Source organism: Sinocyclocheilus anshuiensis, unplaced genomic scaffold, assembly GCF_001515605.1.
Source record: "Sinocyclocheilus anshuiensis isolate Anshui unplaced genomic scaffold, SAMN03320099.WGS_v1.1 scaffold1003, whole genome shotgun sequence".
In the NCBI taxonomy this organism is placed as follows: domain Eukaryota; kingdom Metazoa; phylum Chordata; class Actinopteri; order Cypriniformes; family Cyprinidae; genus Sinocyclocheilus; species Sinocyclocheilus anshuiensis.
The window spans coordinates 2377744-2398293 of NW_015542495.1; the positions used below are offsets into that span (position 1 = coordinate 2377744).

Here is a 20550-nt window from a genome sequence, read left to right on the forward strand (position 1 = left end):
ACACTCAGCCACAGAAAGCGGTGGAGCTTTACGTCTCTCTGCTGATGAAGTAAGTTACCAAAGCAGACACCTGAAACGGTTTCTCCAGAGATATTTGCCTCCAGAAGATTAAAAGTGCGTCTGAATGAGCTCAGCTATGGCGTCGCGACTCTCTGACTTGTTTGGAAACAGCCGGATAATTGCAGGACTGCTGGTCAACTTACTGTCATCGATCTGTATAGTGTTCATCAACAAATGGATCTATGTGCACTATGGCTTTCCCAACATGACGCTGACTCTCATTCATTTCGCAGTGACATGGCTGGGGCTGTTTATGTGTCAGAAGATGGATATATTCTCCCCCAAGAGTCTCAGACCTTCTAAAATCATCCTGCTGGCTCTGAGTTTCTGTGGTTTTGTTGTTTTCACAAATCTGTCTCTCCAAAGCAACACGATAGGAACATATCAGCTGGCCAAGGTCATGACAACACCTGTGATCATAGTCATCCAGACCATGTACTACAGAAAGACATTTTCCACAAAGATTAAACTGACTCTAGTAAGTGGGTTTTTGTTTATTTGACTGGTATATTGTAAGTTATTCAAAAATATTACTTAACATATCAGTAGTTCAAGTACAATGATATGTCTAACAGCAGTCAAAATCTGGAAATAAAAAGTTAAAATTACAAAATATTAAAATATATAATACACTACTTGTGGAATGCACGTATGCAGCATTATGCAATATAATAATGTGTGTTAATATAATAACCACTTTGTAACCATCATTTTTATAGCATGCACATGCCATGCATCAGTTTGAACTATGCTCTTGGGAAATGCTGATAAAAGCAAGTCATGGTTACATGCTGATTTGTTTATGCAAGGTAATGGGTCAAAACAGCTGTGATTTTTACTCCACTTCATATAATTTATTCTTTTCTTTTTAATAAAAAGGCACCGATCACTTTAGGGGTCATACTGAACTCTTACTACGATGTGAAGTTCAATCTTCTGGGGATGAGCTTTGCCACACTTGGGGTCTTCGTAACCTCGCTGTATCAAGTGGTAAGTATTATTGCATTCTCCCTCTGTATCATTATTGAAAAAGTCATATCCCTTTATTTAAATCAGCAGGTGGTCAGGAACTGGCCAAATCAGAGACCCACAATATAGCAATGCTGGTATTTATTGTATAACATAATTACAATTTTATAATAACTTCAATATTTATTATATTTTCACACACATATTATGTAGCACAACTGTTTTCAATGCTCGTAATAATAAGAATGTTTCTTGAGCACCAATTCAGTTTATTAGAATGATTTCTGAAGGATCATGTGACACTGAAGACTGTAGTAACGGCTGCTGAAAATTCAGCTTTGCCATCACAGGAATAAATTACATTTACTCTATTTTTTTTATTTTTTAAACAAATGCAGTCTTGGTGTATAAGGGACAACCCCCAAATCTAAACTTATATCAACTAAACTTTATATAAACAAATAAAAATATATTTTTGAGAAACTACTTTTTAAATAAATGCCTAGTTGAAACTTCTGACCATAATTACTTCCCTCATTAATTATTCAGATGTTCAGACTGAATCTGAATGGTGATTTCATCATTTATTTCTCCTATTACAGTGGGTTGGTGCCAAACAGCATGAGCTTCAGGTGAACTCTATGCAGTTACTGTATTATCAAGCACCCATGTCTTCAGCATTTCTCTTGGTCCTGGTGCCGTTCTTCGAACCCCTCACTGGAGAGGGTGGTATCTTTGGCCCCTGGTCATTTCAGGCCCTGGTAAGAGTGCGAGCAAGAACGCATCTGTTCTTTCAGTGGCTCACACACTCCCTCTGCACGTATCCAAAGGAATTTCTTATATACACAAACACAGTCACAGAGAGTGCCTTGTGTTATTGCCTAGATTTCTTGGGGAAAAAATGCTTGTGTTTTTTTTCCCCATTGGATTAAAAGCTCACAAGTTCAATTTATTGCTCTAAATATTACTGTTTGAATATTTTATTCATGTATTTATTTAATAAATAAGCAATTGAGCTGAATTGTATTTTCAAATGGATGGTTCTTTCTATTTTTTTTCCTTCATCAAGGTCATGGTTCTGCTGTCTGGTGTTACTGCCTTTCTGGTCAATTTGTCCATTTACTGGATCATTGGGAACACGTCTCCTGTTACGTATCCTTTCTGCTAATTCTTTAAAATATCAGTCATTCAGCTGTGGCTATTTCTTTGTTTCTTGTTCTATTCTTGGTGCAGAACACATCCTTTAGACAAACATCTGAAAACAGTGCTCTCTATACCATGACTTCATTGTTTGTTAATTGTCCGATTAGGTCTATAATACAAGCAAATGTTTGTTTACAGAGACTTGTCAAAGCTTGGCAAATAGTTGTAGTTACATAATTGTTTATTAATGAAAGGGGAAGCTGTAAATCAAGGCACGTTTTTTTAGCCCTGAGCCATACTGAAAACATTTCATGGTTTTGAATACACCCATTGAGTGTGATTTCATAAGTGAGACTTTTCTCAAAGTAAGCAGTAGAGGGAGCACTTTTGGGCCACTTATTATTAGGCAAGTGTTCTCTCAACCAAGGGTTTTCAAACTTCTTCTTTTTTTTAAAGCAGGGGTGCCCAAACTCGGTCCTGGGGGGCCGGTGTCCTGCAGAGTTTAGCTCCAACTTGCCTCAACACACCTGCTGGTAAGTTTCTAGTATGCCTATAAGAGCTTGATTAGCTGGTTCAGGTGTGTTTAATTGGGGTTGGAGCTAAACTCTTTAGGACACCGGCCCTCCAGGACCGAGTTTGGGCACCCGTTTTAAAGCCAAGGATGTGGAAATATGATGAGCTGCTAGCTTATGTTCTGTTAGCCCAATTTCTAAAATACATAATTTTTTATGTGTAAAATATAAGTTATACTGTATGAAAAATAGATAATGTCATCTCATCATTTTTGAAATGTTTAACAAATTTAGTTACTTTTAATAAGTGCTGGGTTGTTCAGTTTGTGATGACGTTCATTTAGAATTCATGTATTAATATAAATAGAAGTTACTGAGTTACAATCAAGCCAATTCCCAAACGTATGCATCCAGTTCTTACTAGTAATTCATGTACAGTGGGTACGGAAAGTATTCAGACCCCCTTAAATTTTTCACTCTTTGTTATATTGCAGCCATTTGCTAAAATCATTTAAGTTAATTTTTTTTCCTCATTAATGTTTAAGGGGGTCTGAATACTTTCCGTACCCACTGTACATTTAAGTTGATGTTAACATTGATTAATCCATCAATCAATCAATATGAAAAAAAGCATGTTATTTTAAGTTTTTATTTTCTTAACATGAACTCATTTAGATATCATATTCGCACAACTCATATCCATAAATCACCATTAAAAACAGCATTATACTTATTTATATATTTTTATCAATATATCCGTAAATCAATATCAAAAATAACATTAACAGATTTTACTTTAATATATTTATTAACTATTTGTACATATCATATTTGCAAGACTGATATATCTATAAATCGGTATTAAAACAAACTTATTTTATTAACAGATTACACTTATTTTTAAGATTTATTAACTTTTTTTACAAGACTGATATATTCCTAAATCAATATTAAAACAAACTTATTTTAACACTATATATATATATATTTATAAAAGATTTTTACACTTTGTATATATTTGCAAGACTGATATATTCATACATTTATATTTAAACTAACATGTTATTTTATTAACAAATTATTCAGATTTATTTTTAACAGATTTATTCACTTTTTACATATTTGCAAGACGGTTATATCCATATATTAATATAAAAATACGTCTATTATTTTATTAACAGATTATACTTATTTATTTTAACAGATTTATTAACCTTTTACATATTCACAAATCTGCTATATCCATAAATCTGTATTAAAACTAACATCTGTTATTTTGTTAACATATACTTTTTACAATTTTTTAACAGATTTATTAACTTTTGCTGCATACTAACAAGACTGATATATGGTTAGATCAATATTAAAACTAACTAAAGAATATTAACTTTCAGAAAGAATCAAATATGTTAAGAAGATAAGTCCCTGACTCATCTCGGAAGCTCAAGTCACATGGCCTCACGTTACTCAAGTGCAAGTCATAAGTATATCCAAAAGTCACTGTCAGACAAGTTCCCTTAACATTTCCCCTCACAGCTACAACATGTTTGGACACTTCAAGTTCTGCATCACATTACTGGGTGGGTACGTCCTCTTCCAGGACCCTTTGTCCTTAAACCAAGGTCTGGGCATCCTCTGCACCCTCAGTGGCATCCTGGCATACACCCATTTCAAACTGGCAGAGCAGGAGGAGGGCAAAAGCAGGCTCACACAGAGGCCATAGGCCCGCTGAAGTGCCAATCAACAAGAAAGCCAGTGTTCAGTGCCTGATTTCTTCAGGAATAGATAGCGATGGCTCCTGCACAGGAGCGTGAAGACTATAACCAAACATAGACTGGAAGGACGTAGGTTTAAGCCATAGAGGCTGACAACTTTAATAGCATTTCAATCTTTTTAAGAGTTTAATTTTTATTCCAATTATTCAATATTTGCAAATAAACAAGCAAAAAAAAGAGAAGTGCTGTTTGAGAGAAGAACTCTTATTGCTGAAGCATTTCCTTTTTATTTTGTAAGTGTTATTTAATGATGTATTTTTCAAATGGTCTGTACAACAATAAAATGTTTTATAGAAAGTAACACAAGAATGGAATGTTATCTTATGTTGAGTTTAGTCATGACTTTTAGGACAAGGGTCACTGCCTACTTGGCAAATAGACTTGAGTATCTGTGAAATGGAATGTCAATCATTTGTTCAGTCCGTGATGTGGGCTTTTCAACTTGTTTTTCTCTGTTGCAATGCGCAACTTAAACATTAGTCACATTCCAAAGTCCTGTCTCCAGTCTAAAATCTAGATGTTTTGCAGCTTTTTTTGTGTGTGTGTGTGAATATTAGACTTGTCCTAATTTTGAAAAGGATGTGGTAAACAAACATTTTGCAAATTATGCTGCTTAAAGGGACAGTTCACCCAAAAAACGACCTCTTTCATGGAACATGGAAGAATATATTTTGAATATATTCATAAACATGAAAGAATGTTTTATTCGCCGTACAATTAAAGTTGACATCCCTTTAAGTGGAACGAGGCTTGTTGTCCCCTAGTGAAGAGCAATATTTTAGAACTAAAACCGGCATCATAAACTAAATTTACATTAAATTTGTACATACTTGACAGAAAGGTTCATAAAAATAATTTAAATCTAGTCTAAACTGTGTTTTATATTAAAAAGTTGGTGTCTGTATATATTTTAAGTGATTAAAAAAAAAAAGTTCACCAAGGCTGCATTTAATGCAAAATTATATCAAAATAGTAATACTGTGAAATATGACAATATACAATTACTGCTTTGCATTTTAATATATTTTAAAGTGTAATTCATTCCTGTGATTTACACTGAATTTGTGTAAATTCTGATGGCAGCTGAATTTTCAGCAGCCATCAGAAATCATTCTAATATGCTGATTTGCTGCTCAAGAAACATTTATAATTATTAACAATGTTGAAAACAGTTGTACTGCTTAATATTTTTTGTGGAAACAGTGATTTGTTTTTTTCAGGGTTCTTTGATGAATAGAAAGTTCCTTTGTGGTGTTATAAATGTCTGTTTCTTTTGATCAATTTAATGCATCCTTGCTAAATATATACAGTGGTGTGAAAAAGTGTTGGCCCCCTTCCTGATTTCTTATTTTTTTGCATGTTTGTCACACTTTAATGTTTCAGATCATCAAACTAATTTAAATATTAGTAAAAGATAACACAAGTGAACACAACATGCAGTTTTTAAATGAAGGTTTTTATTATTAAGGGAAAACAAAATCCCAAACTACATGGCCCTGTGTGAAAAAGTGTTTGCCCCCTAAACCTAATAACTGGTTGGGCCACCCTTAGCAGCAACAACTGCAATCAAGCATTTGCGATAACTTGCAATGAGTCTGTTACAGCGCTGTGGAGGAATTTTGGTCCACTCATCTATGCAGAATTGTTGTAATTCAGCCACACTGGAGGGTTTTCGAGCATGAACCGCCTTTTTAAGGTCATGCCACAGCATCTCAATAGGATTCAGGTCAGGACTTTGACTAGGCCACTCCAAAGTCTTCATTTTGTTTTTCTTCAGCCATTCAGAGGTGGACTTGCTGGTGTATTTATTTATATTAAAAAAAACATTGAAAAAGGAAAGAAGCCAATAAGTGCCAACATGGAAACTCCTTCAATACAGGAAGAAGCACCTCATAAAGTGTGTAGAGAGAATCAACAAAGATGTAATCTATACAGAGTGGCAATTTTTAGTTTTGATTTTTTTCTCAAACTTCCATTTGTGTTGTTGCATAGTTGAATAATTGTTTCCAAACTTTTAACGTGTAAATTTCTTGAATATTAATCTTTAGGATTTGTCTTTGTCCTTACTTCCATTAATAAAATGTATGGCTTTATTCTTCAGTGGTCCATGGAATTTCCTCACTATTACAGACGTACAAGCCCAAACATGTTGAGCTTAAGGGAACATGTTGTACTAAAATAAACTGAGTCACTCTCCTGGGCTATAAATAACAGATCCTGTCACAGGGACTGTACAAGACATGTCTTCATGGTACAGTCCATTTGTCCCCTTCATAAAGAGGTAATTTCACTCAGCAAACAGGACCTCCCCTAACTAGCAAGTTTCTCTGTTGGCTAGAAAAACAAGTCTGCCATTCATACACAATGGTGTACAACAGTCATGTCATGACAACAGACTCCCTTTACAAATAAATGTTTTCTGATGTGGATTTCACACACAGCTAGTGTATTCCCAGCATTGTCATCAATCAGGTGACTCACAGATTCATCTTAATAGTGAAGGAACAGATCATCATTACTCATTAAGAAATCAAAACAGATGAAAGTTCTTTCAGTTAGCGCAATATAGAATAGAATGCAAAATGTCATTAATCAAAGGAGGAATTAATTAGCTAGTGGTGATTAAAGTGATGCATTTAATATGATCATGATTATAACTACAAATTGTATTACTGTAAGCACATCACAATTAGTAAGTGATAATGTTGTTGATTAATCTCATATTACAATTAAACATTGGACTGAATGCAACCCACGAAGATTAGGTTTAAATGTAGGCCTACTAAATATCGCAAATAATGTGAAAATATATTTTAAAGGGTTTAAAAAGCAGTATACACTTCATAAAATGTGTAGAGAATGAAAATATATTTTAAAGCATTTAAAAAGTATAATAATCTCCCAAAGTGCTGTTTGTCACCTACCTTAGCTCAAGTATTCTTAGGTCAAGTAGCCTGACTTTGTTGTTATATTATCATTCATTTTCATACTACTTTATACCTGATGAGCTAAACTAGTCCAGTTTGATGCAACAGGCTACTAAAATAAGGATACAAATGTCGTGTTAAATATTATATGAATTTAACTCTGTTATTTTAATCGCATTAACAGTAGAACAGCAAATGTAGATAGGCCTAATAGTGTAAACAATATCCAATTCGCCTTCCAGTACGCGTGTTTACACCGCGCGCTTATCGCACGTGCTAGAACATTTCAAATTCAAACAGGCGCCAGCAGAGGGAGTTCGCGACGCTCAACGGTCACCAGCAGGCAAGACATTAACACTTTCAGTTTAGCAATTTTCGCACTTTCTCATATATTTATTACACATATAAAGCTGTAAATATCTGAATAACACTGTTGTACATTCCAGATAATTATTTTAACACCGTATGAGGATTTAATGTCCGTGTAGTCGCTTAAAATAATTTGCCTCAGTTAGCCTTGCGCTAGCGCTGCAAGCGCGGCCTACTACAGCCTCGGGTTTTCCTGATAATCCGCAGCGTGAAATAGACACCCGGGAGTGCGCGCGTTTGTGGCGTTGTTACTATAAATTAGCTTAGTTTTGTCGCTGAAATGCGCAATACTTCACATTAGACGAGCATAATTTAAGCTGTGTATTTAAAACTACTATTACTATGTTGCTTGTAAAGAAATGTGTATTAATTAGCATGAAGTAATCAAACACAACCGCAGCTTATATGACATGGTTATGCTTTATAACCGGAGAAGAGCACACTACGTACTTTGTTTTGTTATCCGTGAATATTATTATCTGTCATACTGAATCCTGACGTGTCAAAAGAGCGTAAGACCTCGAGCGTTTCATCACACGTAACGTAAATCTCTTAACGTTACGTAAAACAACAATATTTACACGTCGATATGTTATCATGTTACCTCTGGGGGAAAAACATTTGAAGTTCCAGGTTTTACATAATTTATGTGCAGCTAATCTGAATGCAGATATTCCCATGGATATAGATGGCAGTTATATTCCCGTGTTTATGATGGCAGATATAAGTCCCGAATACGACAAACTTGAGATTGTTGTTGTATTTTGTGTGTAAGGTACTGTTTGCTGAGCATTTCAGAAATATAAACGTGGCACTGTCGTAGTCCAAAGGACATCCATGCATCCGTAGCACTTGTAGTGAACAACTTTTGGTCTTTTTTCCCCTTGCATTTATTTAACCGAGGCGCTAATAATCCAGGAGAGTGAGTCATCGCTTTGGTCCAAACACTCCGTTATTTCACTTGTCACTGGGCTGATGAGCCCCAAATCCAAGATCTTAGCCAGCAATGGGCAGGTGTAGTGAGACGGGACATGCCCGGACATGATCACAGAGAGCCAGACAACTCAGCAAAGAGAGTCTACCACCGCTAGGCGTCTGAAGCCAGTCACGCTTTGACATGTCATGCCCGAACCCGCCCAGGACAAGATGATCGGTGCGGTGGATTCTAGCCCTGACATGCCTCTCTGCGTCTATTTAAACCATAGACCGGCTCTCAGCCGGCTCCCACTCCACACTAACCCAGAGCTCAAGCACTTTATGTACAGGTAGCAGAGTATATACGATTCTTAGCTAGAATAGCCAATTTACCTCTATTTGCACAGGTAATGTTCAGTCTGAAGCTTGCATGTGTACTGAATTGGCTTTAAATTGTTGTATGTAAAATCTAACTCTGTTTATTTTTTACAGATAACTACCAAAATGGCAACAGAAAATTGTTTAAGCAGTTCTCAGATCAACAAGGTTGACAACGAAAAACTGGTAATGTAGCATTCAAGGTGTGCCTTTGTGTATTTAAGTGTTTTTATACTTTGAAATGACTGAGTGTTATTAAATGTAACTTTAGGTAAGACCAAAAGTGCAGCTGAAAAGCCTGTTAGAGGATGCAGGTGCAGATAAAGATGTTTTCACCATGAAGGAGGTGAGGAGATGTGTCTGCTGACAGCAGTTTAAGTCAATTTTATCAGATATAAACTAATGTTAAAAAGTTTATGGTTGGGAAGATATCCTATGAAGTCTCTTAAGCTTACCAAAACTGCATTTATTTGACCAGAAATACAGTAAAAAGAGTAACATTTTGAAATATTATTTCAATTTAAAAGAGATATTTTTTTCTCTATTTGAATATATTTTAAAATGCAATGTATTCCTGCGACGGCAAAGCTGATTTTTCAGCAGCCATTACTCCAGTCTTCAGTGTCATAATCCTTTAGAAATCATTCTGATATGCTGATTTGGTGCTTTTTTTTATTAATTAATAATTATTAATAATTTTTAGTATTAACATTCAAAACTTTTTTTGGAAACTGATTATTATTCTTATTATTTTTTTTCAGAATATTTTTTGAACAACATTTATTTAAAAAAAAAAAAAACTTTTGTAACATTATAAATGTCTTTACTGCTGCTTTTGATCAAGTTCATGCATCCTTGCTGAATTAAAGTATTTATTTATTTAAAAAAATCTTACTAACCCCAGACTTTTGAATAGTAGTAGTATACATGTCATGTTTTATGGCTGTATATATAATTGGATGTTTGCCAGTTGTATTAGTAATGCTGAACCCTGCTGTATGTTGTGTGTATAATTTTTCATATAAGCACTTATGGCAGTAACACATATTTGAGAGTTTCTGAAATAATGAGTTTGTGGTCAAATGCCAGTGGTGTTTGACATTAAAGGCTAAAAATAATCCTTCTCCAGTGTCATGTGTTGCTGCTCATTTGTGTGTATAGTTAAACTTGCATATATTTTGCAAATTATGTAAGGCAGTGTGTGTTGAATTATATTTAGTTACTGCCTTTCAGTGACGTTTCATTTGTGGTGTTTGCTAAGGCAAGAAAATCTTTTTCCATTGTTCATTCTTACGGTTAGGGATTTGAACTAACCCCTAACCCAAAGTATTAAGCTTCAGTTTGTGCTACAGATGAAAAACAGTTCAAATATTGCAGCTTATTACTTTTGTAGTGATCAGACAAAAAAAAAAAAAAAAGTATGACGTTTTTGATTTGAGGATGATGGAATGTGTTAAAAAAAGAAAGAGAGAAAAAAAACCTTAAAGGAAGTTCATGAGTCATTTAGGGTGGGCTTAGGCTAGTCAGAAACCACTCAGAACACCTTATCAACCATATAAAATGCACTGACAGCATGGCAGTAGCTTTTGCATGGGCAAGTGACATTATTCAATAGATACAAAATGTAATTTTTAACTTTCATAATATGCAACAATATAAATAATTTGTATGCCATTTTACTCTTGATATTTGATGTTGTTTGAAATATTTTCATCTATTGTCAACTCTAGTGTGATGGTATGAGTAATTTTTTTCATGGGTGGAAGTTGTGGTTGTCTGACTAACAGGATTGCATTACTCATCTATATTGAATATTTATATAACCACATCTTTACCATTCTTTTTGTCAACACTCAGTATGTTTCAGGAAATGGTTTCCCTGTTGATCTCTAAACACATTCTCTTTCTGTGTTTTTAGGTTATGTTTTATTTGGGGAAGTATATCATGAGCAAGGAGTTATATGACAAGCAGCAGCAACACATTGTTCACTGTGGAGAGGATGCTCTTGGTGCTGTTCTCGGGGTGAAAAGTTTCTCAGTCAAAGAGCCCCGGTGTGTATTGACTCTCTGATTTCTCTAAGGCAGAGCAGCTGTAGTACCAATGACCTCTGGGAATATCAGGGTGGGGCTTTAAACTAACAGGTGGCAGCTTTCTAGACATTTGACCTACTCGCTCTGAAAGGGTCTGTTGTCACCTGTTTAAAATATGAAGTGGCTGCAGAAGGTATTTGGATACCTTTGGAAACAGATAGTGGGCCAGTGTAGATAAAAAAGCATATACAAGTATATATTAATTTTTCATATGCTACCTGTTTTTTTTTTTTGTAAGAATTGAAAGTGAAATTTGCTATATGAAAAACGAAAGTTTCATTTGTAATTTTCATTTAATTTTTTTTTTTCAGAGCTCTCTTTGCAATGATCAACAGAAACCTTGTTACAGTGAAAAATCCAGGTACTATTATCGTTAAACCTTTTTTTCCCCACAATATTCTTATCTATGTTGTTTGTGTTAAAACTGCCTTTGTTTCCTTTTACAGATACTCGTTCTACCTTCTCGGAACCCAGAAGTCAAAGAGAACCAGATCCAGGGCCCGGGGTAAACGTTCTTTTATGCTCACACACTTAGATTCACAGAGTATTGACCCATTCCACAGAGTTGCCCTGGTAGTGCTTTGTTTGTTTTATAGAGCCCCTGCTGTGTTTGAGATTGAAGCATGACTGAAACCCCACTGTCTGTTCTAGGACACTGATTCAGACTCTCGCTCATCTACCTCACAACAGCAGCGCAGGAGGAGGAGAAGCAGTGATCCTGGTAAACGCACACACCACAGAGCAAAAGACACACCAGCTGTGTCCTGTTGAGTGTGTATGAAATTGCACGCTTCATCAGCTGGGTTAGATGGGATTTCAGATATAGCTGTTTATTCTAGTCTTGACGTAGTTCCTGTAGGAACAGGAAGGGCTTGTCCATTTTTTTTTCTAGCTCAGTCTGATACAGTTGCAGTCAAACTAATGGGTTAATTTTGAAAAAATAATTGCTGTTTGATCTAACTGAGAAGTAAACATATTTTAACAAGTGTACCATCAGTTGATTTAGATAAAATTTGGCATTTAGATTTCTTGATATCCGGCTAGTTTATTACTTGTGAGAGTTTTGTCCTTTTTCAAGAACTGTTTGTTTTTCCTGCCTTGTATCTTTTGTGAATCAACCAGTATACATTATATCAGTCTCAACCACTGAGCAGGGAAAACTGTCCCTCATGACGGATCATTTCCTACTATCCCTTCAGTCCCGACAGAGGACTGTATGTGGGTAAACACGTGGTACCGTAATGACTGCTCTCTCTGTCACTGTAAACATCTCAAAAGGACACTGAGATCTGGAGGCTGTGCAGAATGTGCTCAGATGACTGCTACTCTTCAATGGCCCATTTTTAAACCTCAGCTATGCACACAAAGGCAGTTTGTTGAGCAAGCCGTACCAGATGCACCATTAAAACAGGGTTATTGCTCTGAGCATTGCTCCTTCTTGGCCCATAAGTGTCCAAAGTTGAGTGCATGTAACAGGAACGTCAGCAAGAAAACTGATTTACCCTAATACAATATGCAGTATACACTTAAGCTTGTGTTTAACATAATGAAAAAGAAACCGATTGGAAATGTTTCTAAAGCCTACAGAGCAGTGTGGTTCACTTAAATGAAAACCTTTAGACAGACATGTAAGGGAGCGTGTTCTTGTGTCAAAAAATAACTTTTAGTGCTAAACTTACTTTGTGCTTTCTATAGAGAGTACTTCAGCTGAAGACGAGCCCAGAGAATGCAGAAAGAGACACAAGTCAGACAGCTTCTCCCTGACATTTGATGACAGCCTGTCTTGGTGTGTGATTGGCGGCCTACACCGGGAGAGTGGGAACAGTGAGTCTTCGGACGCACAAAGCAACTCTGTGAGTAGCACCTTTAAATGTTCATTCACATTGTTTTGGTTTACCAGCAACTGTAACTTTTTTGAGCTGTCATTTGGCCCTTTCTAACCAGTGTTTTATTTGTTTTACAGGATGTAGGTATCTCTCACAGTGAGGGCAGTGATGAAAGTGTGGACTCGGACTCTGACTCTGATAACTTTAGTGTGGAGTTTGAGGTGGAGTCCATAGACTCTGACGCCTACAGTGAGAACGATGAGGATTCATTGCCAGGAGAGAACGAGGTTTCAACTCAAACTCCTGTTCTATTCAGAGAGAGATTAACTGATGATCTAACTAACCTAACCTGTTTAACAGTCCTCAACTCACTGCAATTCTGTATTTGCTTATTCAGGTGTATGAAGTCACAATCTTTGCTGAGGATGAAGATTCGTTCGATGAGGATACCGAGATAACTGAGGCAGTACGTAATATTTTAGTACCTGATGTTTTTCTTAGTGAAACGAGAAAAAATGAATTCTGGACTTGTTTATCTATCAGGATTAGATTGGATTGTGAAAAGGTGGGGGTGAAAGAAAAAGCATTTGTGAGCCTGCCAAAAAGGACAGCTGTTTCAGAGATGCTGCAAGTTATTAAATTTTGTTGAAAGATCATGATGACATTTTTTCTTTTGAACTTTGTCCACTGATTAATTGTGCATTAGGGTTGTGACAGTGAGGAAATTTTCCCACCGGTTAATCGACGTGTGACAACACTGGTAATACCGGTATCACCGTGGGGGCGGGGCGTTCCCTATTTTCCCCGCTTTACTTCGCTTTTAAATAGCTTGTAAAAGCGGCATGTGCGTTTTACTTTCACTTTCAAATAGCGGCAATTCGGAGTAAAGGAATTGTTCGTTTTGAATTTTTCCTCGCTTTCCTTCGCTTTTAAATAGTTTAAAAGCACCGTGCGCATTTTACTTTCACTTTCGAATTAGCGGCAGTTCGGCGTCAATTGCTTAGATGCAACAACAAAATACAACGTCAAACTCACTTTAGCGTATATATAAAACATATAATTTTATTAACAAAACAAATAAAATACACCATGCTATAGGACAGGCTATGCCTAATATAAAATAACAAATAACTTACATAGTTTAAATGGGTATACAAAACTGGAAATAAGTAAAAATGTATAATATATAACCAAATAAATAAGAAACGTAGAAAGTTTATTAGCAAAACGAGTAAGAAAGCTTGGAGGCACGGCATACACCTTGATGTCAAATAAAATAAATAAATGACACAAAGTTTAAATAAAGTAAAAATCAGCAAACAATGTGGAACCAATTAAATAAGAAACGAATGTTTAAAAAAACTTCCTAAATCAGATAAACGGCAAAAGTCAACAGGCTTTTCAAAATTCAAAATATTGCCAAACAGGTGCTTTTGCATTTCGTTTCTAAACTAAATCATCCGCCATCGTCTTGTCTGTCTCACCTCACTCTTCTTGTCAGTCAGCTCGACTCACTCTCCTCACTGGAGACCAGTACTTCTGAATGCCGGTGGCCTAGCAACCACATTCCGATAAGATATCCCCGGTAATGGGCATAAACCTGCTGCCAGGTGAAGGTAACCTCATCTCTGCCTCAATAAAACACTTTCGAACCAATACACACACTTACAAACAAACAAATCACAGAGGAAATTCCAACATTCCAAAGCTCACCACAAAGGCTTTTGGTTACCAAGTAAACCAGAGCTATGATTGGACAGTTGGGTGCTGTCCGAGAATATTTGAAGAGCTGAAGATTCTTAACACCATTTGTGAGGAATGTGCGACATTCCAGCCTCCACGCAAGGCATGGAATAATGTGAGAAGTGTGGCCTATTACAGTCATCGAGTTGGGGCTATTCAGTCAAACATAACATTTCCGAGAGGTTTTACTGTAAAAGGATGCGGAAACCATTTTCATCTTTGTCCTTGAGCACTATTGAGACATAATATACATATAAAGGGATAGTTATGACTTCCTTTCTTGTGTGGAATAGGGTTGTGACGGTGAGGAAATTTTCCCACCGGTTAATCGACGTGTGACAACACCAGTAATACCGGTATTACCGCGGGGGCGTTCCCTCTTTTCCTCGCTTTCCTTCGCTTTTAAATAGTTTAAAAGCACCGTGCGCATTTTACTTTCACTTTCGAATTAGCGGCAGTTCGGCGTCAATTGCTTAGATGCAACAACAAAATACAACGTCAAACTCACTTTAGCGTATATATAAAACATATAATTTTATTAACAAAACAAATAAAATACACCATGCTATAGGACAGGCTATGCCTAATATAAAATAACAAATAACTTACATAGTTTAAATGGGTATACAAAACTGGAAATAAGTAAAAATGTATAATATATAACCAAATAAATAAGAAACGTAGAAAGTTTATTAGCAAAACGAGTAAGAAAGCTTGGAGGCACGGCATACACCTTGATGTCAAATAAAATAAATAAATGACACAAAGTTTAAATAAAGTAAAAATCAGCAAACAATGTGGAACCAATTAAATAAGAAACGAATGTTTAAAAAAACTTCCTAAATCAGATAAACGGCAAAAGTCAACAGGCTTTTCAAAATTCAAAATATTGCCAAACAGGTGCTTTTGCATTTCGTTTCTAAACTAAATCATCCGCCATCGTCTTGTCTGTCTCACCTCACTCTTCTTGTCAGTCAGCTCGACTCACTCTCCTCACTGGATAAATGAAATCTGATCTGAGATGTGACTGCCGTTCGACACGCTGCATTGAGCATCCACGTTCATTTTTTAATTGTAGTGTCTGTTCTTTTACTGAACTATGATTTTTATTACTATAAAAAATCAAAACGACGGTGGGGGTCGGTGACGCGGTGGACACCGCGGTGGTATCACCGTCAGCACCGTCTATCCGCAAGCCTATTGTGCATGATACGACCAGGAATGTGTATTAAATTACATGCCATGCTGACTTTAATGGGACCATATTTTAAACTTTTATAGCAATATTTTTCCCCCACTTTTAATTCTAGTTCAGGTTTTTTGCACCAAACCCAATTTTTCATGTCCATTTCCATCCTTTCTCTGACCCACAGATTTAAACAGGCTTTTTTATTTCAAAAGCAAGAAAAATGTAATAATCTAAGATAACCATGTGTTCACTCAGGACTACTGGAAATGTGCCGAATGTAACAAGCTCAACCCTCCTCTTCCTCGGCATTGCAAAAGCTGCTGGAACGTCCGACCCGGTTGGCTTCCAGAAACACAATCCAACAGGGAAAACACCTCCACTAACACTCAACCCAGCACAGAAGACGCCAGCATCACCACCACTCCCAGCTCAGCCTCAGATGACAAACTGCTTCCTTCCAAACCCTCAAGCCCTCTTCCAGAAACAGATGAAGGAGTGGACGTACCCGATGGCAAGTGCTCGCAATCGCCCATCGGCGCTAAAGACGAACTTCTCTCTGGCTCTATGACGGACTCTCAGACCTCGTCATCACAGCCCTCAACCTCTTCTGGTGGAGGCAGCAGCCAGGAAGAGACCCCCGAGCTAGAGCGCTACAACAGCCTAGAGGCCTGCCTGCCCGCCACTTGCCTTGAGCCCTGCGTCATCTGTCAAAGTCGCCCCAAGAATGGCTGCATCGTCCACGGAAGAACTGGACACCTTATGGCTTGCTACACTTGCGCCAAGAAATTAAAGAACCGGAACAAGTTGTGTCCGGTGTGCCGAGAGCCCATTCAGTCAGTCGTGTTGACCTACGTGAGCTGAGGCACAGCAGATATACCTCCTTTCCTCTAACATGAAGTTCGGGATGCTTATGTTGCCTTGTCTTATAGTTCTAAAACTTTTGAGTTCAAATTCAATATTTGTAATATGTTTCTTATTGATTAATAAATTTTATTTATGACTCGAGCGAGGTTTTCGCTCACATCCTGGGTAGCAAATTCACAGATCTGTGTTTTAAGGGTTGAGTTTAAGGGCTTGGAATTAAAACTACTTAAGGACATGCAGAGATTCTGTATACATTATATCAATTACTAGAAATGTTTGTAATAATTTAATTTATGTACATGCAGATGTATAGGTTTCATGTTAATCTTTATTTGCCGCACTGAAACGTGTTCCTGAGTTGTAGCTCTTGAGACACTCCTTTAATTTTGTTCCTCTGGAAGGAAATGCTCTTCTGCACAGCTTTCTGCTGCAATGACTGTCTTATTTTCTCTGAGTGAGGCATAATAAATGATTTTGAGGCTCTTCTGCTTTTACAGTACAAGTGAAATTCTGTCTTTCTGCCGCTTGTTTTGAATGTGTTTCTTGGTTTTGTTATTGTTGTCTAATGGTTTTTCTAGCTGATTGGCTGTAAGAAGGTGGCTGGTGTCAGTTTCATGTGCTGTTGTTTGTTGACGTACTCAGCGGTCACCCTGAGAAAGATCTAGTTACTAGGGACCCACTTTTCACTCAATATCAAGAAACATGTTCTGACTTGTTTCTCTAATGGCAACCTGGCACAAACATCAGCCTCTGTGCTGTTTTTTTTTTTTTTATCATTATTAAAAAAAGAAGAAGCTTATAATCCCGCACTTTTCACACCCAAGCACTTCTACAATGGAAAAATGATGTATAGTTGGTAAAAAGGAGCAGCGTGGTGAATCATTTGTAACTTATGGTAGTTGTGAATGTTGTGCAATATTCCTTTCAACACCTATTTAATCATCTATTTAATTTGCTTTTGAAAGAATTCTGCATTTTGAAAATGCATAACACACTTATGTTAATTAGTTCATTAAAATGTTGACATGCTGCAGAGGACATGCTTTTTTGCATCTGAAAACATTTAAATGGATCGATCCATTTGTTTCTGCAAGATGTTTCTGCAACTCGCCTCACATGTAGTTACTTAATTTGAATTGTGCAAAATAGTAGCCACATGTCAAATGAACCTGGAAATGTTATGCTAATTTTGTTCCCTTTTCTAACAGCATATTTGCCAGATGTTCTACAAATGAACTGCACTCAGAACTTGATTGTTGAAACCAGATATTTTCAGACTTGAGGTATGTAATTTGCTGCACTCTCTTTATACTTGCACAGCAGGAATTACAATCGGACTAAACCAAAACGTGTGTGTGTGGATGAAAGAATGGATGAAATAAGTTCAAGCATCAGAAAATAACATGAATAGCTATAGCCAACTCCCTGTTTGAGCCCAGTTTAACTGCTTTATGACAGCAGCACTTATTATTACTTACTATACTTCTTTTTTTTTTTGGCCATGGTTTTGCCATAAATTGATTCTCTTACCATTGTGCTTTGATGGATGTTCTATAAACGTTACTTGCGATCTTCAATAAAAGTTTCTGAAAATAATCTGCCCTGTGCCAACACCTTTTGACTGTCAATTACTAAATATGTAATTTTTCATATAGTTCCAAACCCAGCTCCCTGAATCAAAGAACTTCCTCACATTTAATAGCAATTTTAACATGAAATTAAAATCTGTAAATAGAAGAAAGCCAAGAAATCAGCTTTTTGTAATAAAATTTGGTTGCATTTGTTGGCATTTAAGGGGTTATAAAATGTAATTGTGCTCAATTTTCTTTAAATGCACTTCAAAGAAAATGTTACATTGGCAGAATTTTGATTAAGTTAATATTCTGACATGCCATCAATTCATTTTGGTGTGAAGGAACAGTACTGTTCAAAAGTTTGGGGTCGGTATGATGTTTTAAAATGTTTTTGAAAGACGTCTGTTGTGCTCAAAAACACTGTGAAAACAGTAATACTGTGAAATACTATAACAATTTAAATACACTTCTATTTTATATCAAATTTATATTTTAATATACATTAAAACATAATTTGTCCATGTCAGACGCATTTGAATTATCAGCAGTCATTACTCCAGTCTTCAGTGTCACTTGATCCTTTTTTGGTGCTCAAGACATATTTCTTATTTTCAAGGCTGAATAATATCAATGTTTAATACATGTATTTTGACTATCTTTTCACTATTTCATCATGGAATTTTGGAAAAAATCTGATCATGCAATTTTTGTGAAACCTCCTGTTTGCAGCTTTATATGTGAGAGTCTGCCTTTACTTTCAGTATCTTTACAGCAGCATATATTATTTCGCTATTGTGCCATCTGCCAGCTATAAGATATTACATCATAAACAGCCTTTTAGCCATTATATCTAGTTACTGAGCTTTTAATCTGACAGTTCAGATCAGATCAAGAGCAAAAGCAACCTACATAAATGAATTTCATCAGCGTGTGCTCATCTAAGATGCTTTTAAAACTGGCTTGGGACATGAACCTGTCATCTGATATAGGCTATGCAACACCCATACCATAAGTTTTTATATAGCCTACAGCACATCCAAAAAGTATTAAAATCCCTTTATTTTTTACTTTGCAGTAATGATGTGAAAAAAACAAAACGTCCCATCATCCTGTAGCCTCCAGACAGATTCATTGCACCACTTCCTCTTTTAAAAATCTGCCTCAATTAATTTTTAGGACATGTTGAGGTTACAGGGAGGAGAAATCTTAGTAAAATAATAAAATCACTGGCGGTTATATGTCACTCATATTTTTTGAAAGTGCTTGTAGGTCCATAGCGCGACAAAGCATTTTCTCGAAGCAATGCAAATGAATCTTTGATGTGTGCTCATATCCAGTGACACATGGATGCTGGCAGCCTGCCAGAGTTTTCTTCCCCGCAAATGTCACTCAAATCTCAGAGAAGCTACATTTCAAATATTAACTAAGACACACGTGAAAAACCATCAACTATTGTCGCGCGCTTTGATTTCTCCAGGTCTCGTCATTTGTAATCTTCTCTACCGCGGCAGTCAGTGAGGTAAAGTAAATCATGTTCACCAGCGATATTCACGCTCATTTTTGTAACATTTATGAGGTTGTACATCAACAATGCGCGAACCATTTAAATGAAACTGCAACATATGACTTGTTTTACATTGTATAAAGCGCCTGACTTGAGAGAAAGCTGAACTCTGAGACGAGGTGTTCAAGGATTACACCGCTAGAGGGCACTGTGACACTTCGTTCTCATACATTCTCATTAGTAGTCCACCCTAGCACAATAATTTGTGCCTCCTATTTCAATGTATTAGTATAATCAATAAGTAATTAAAACAACGAACTATATTTTCACATGGCAATTAAAGAATCATCTTTTTTTAATTATTTATGAAACGGTAGGATTGTTTATTTCCTGAAATGATTTTTTTTCTTCATCGAAAGCCAGATTCACCTCATCATTAAAAAGGTAAAGCTCGGTTCCTCGGCCAATCAAAAGGCTGAACCTTTGTCTGTAGGTAAAACAGTTCAAAGGGAATAACTCATGATATATTGATGGCATGCATATGGATGTATAGGGAAGCTGTCATACATTTATAATAAGATCTGAGCTCAGTTTTCTTTCCTTTGCTCTTGGAGTGTGCATCTGACTGTGATGATGTTGTGGGGTGGAAAGGGTGTGTGTGTGTGTGTGTGTGTGTGTGTGTGTGTGTGTGTGAAAAAAAACGCATAATCT

General features: G+C 36.4%; 2 protein-coding genes across 5 annotated transcripts in view; both read left to right on the forward strand.

Moving 5' to 3' along the window:
• The window catches only part of slc35e3 (solute carrier family 35 member E3), a 6630-nt gene extending 1381 nt beyond the window's left edge, over positions 1-5249 (forward strand). The window contains exons 2-7 of one of the 3 annotated variants that reach the window (XM_016493767.1): positions 1-49; positions 427-538; positions 940-1050; positions 1632-1790; positions 2099-2181; positions 4221-5249. In XM_016493767.1, coding sequence (XP_016349253.1) covers positions 1-49; positions 427-538; positions 940-1050; positions 1632-1790; positions 2099-2181; positions 4221-4407 — 701 coding nt within the window. In that variant the 3' untranslated portion in view covers positions 4408-5249. Of the gene's footprint in view, positions 539-939; positions 1051-1631; positions 1791-2098; positions 2182-4220 lie in introns of all 3 variants that reach the window. The other 2 variants (XM_016493766.1, XM_016493764.1) reach the window with 2 other exon arrangements.
• Positions 5250-7639: 2390 nt separating this feature from the next.
• LOC107694202 (E3 ubiquitin-protein ligase Mdm2-like) lies at positions 7640-17538 on the forward strand. 2 transcript variants are annotated; one of them, XM_016493842.1, is made up of 11 exons: positions 7640-7729; positions 9163-9234; positions 9320-9394; positions 10967-11100; positions 11451-11500; positions 11586-11644; positions 11791-11860; positions 12835-12992; positions 13103-13252; positions 13363-13431; positions 16153-17538. In XM_016493842.1, the coding sequence occupies exons 2-11, from the start codon at positions 9175-9177 to the stop codon at positions 16756-16758; spliced, it is 1431 nt and encodes a 476-aa protein (XP_016349328.1). In that variant the 5' UTR covers positions 7640-7729; positions 9163-9174; the 3' UTR covers positions 16759-17538. The 2 variants fall into 2 exon arrangements, with proteins under 2 accessions (XP_016349328.1, XP_016349329.1); XM_016493843.1 differs by lacking the exon at positions 7640-7729 and adding an exon at positions 8314-9077.
• Positions 17539-20550: the final 3012 nt, after the last annotated feature.

Excerpts from the sequence above, each read along its gene's own strand:
- LOC107694202 (XM_016493842.1), top strand. The coding sequence starts at position 9,175 with ATGGCAACAGAAAATTGTTTAAGCAGTTCTCAGATCAACAAGGTTGAC. Across the intron at positions 9,235-9,319 it reads AGGTTGACAACGAAAAACTG|GTAAGACCAAAAGTGCAGCT; the intron begins GTAATGTAGCAT and ends ATGTAACTTTAG. Across the intron at positions 11,645-11,790 it reads AACCAGATCCAGGGCCCGGG|GACACTGATTCAGACTCTCG; the intron begins GTAAACGTTCTT and ends TGTCTGTTCTAG.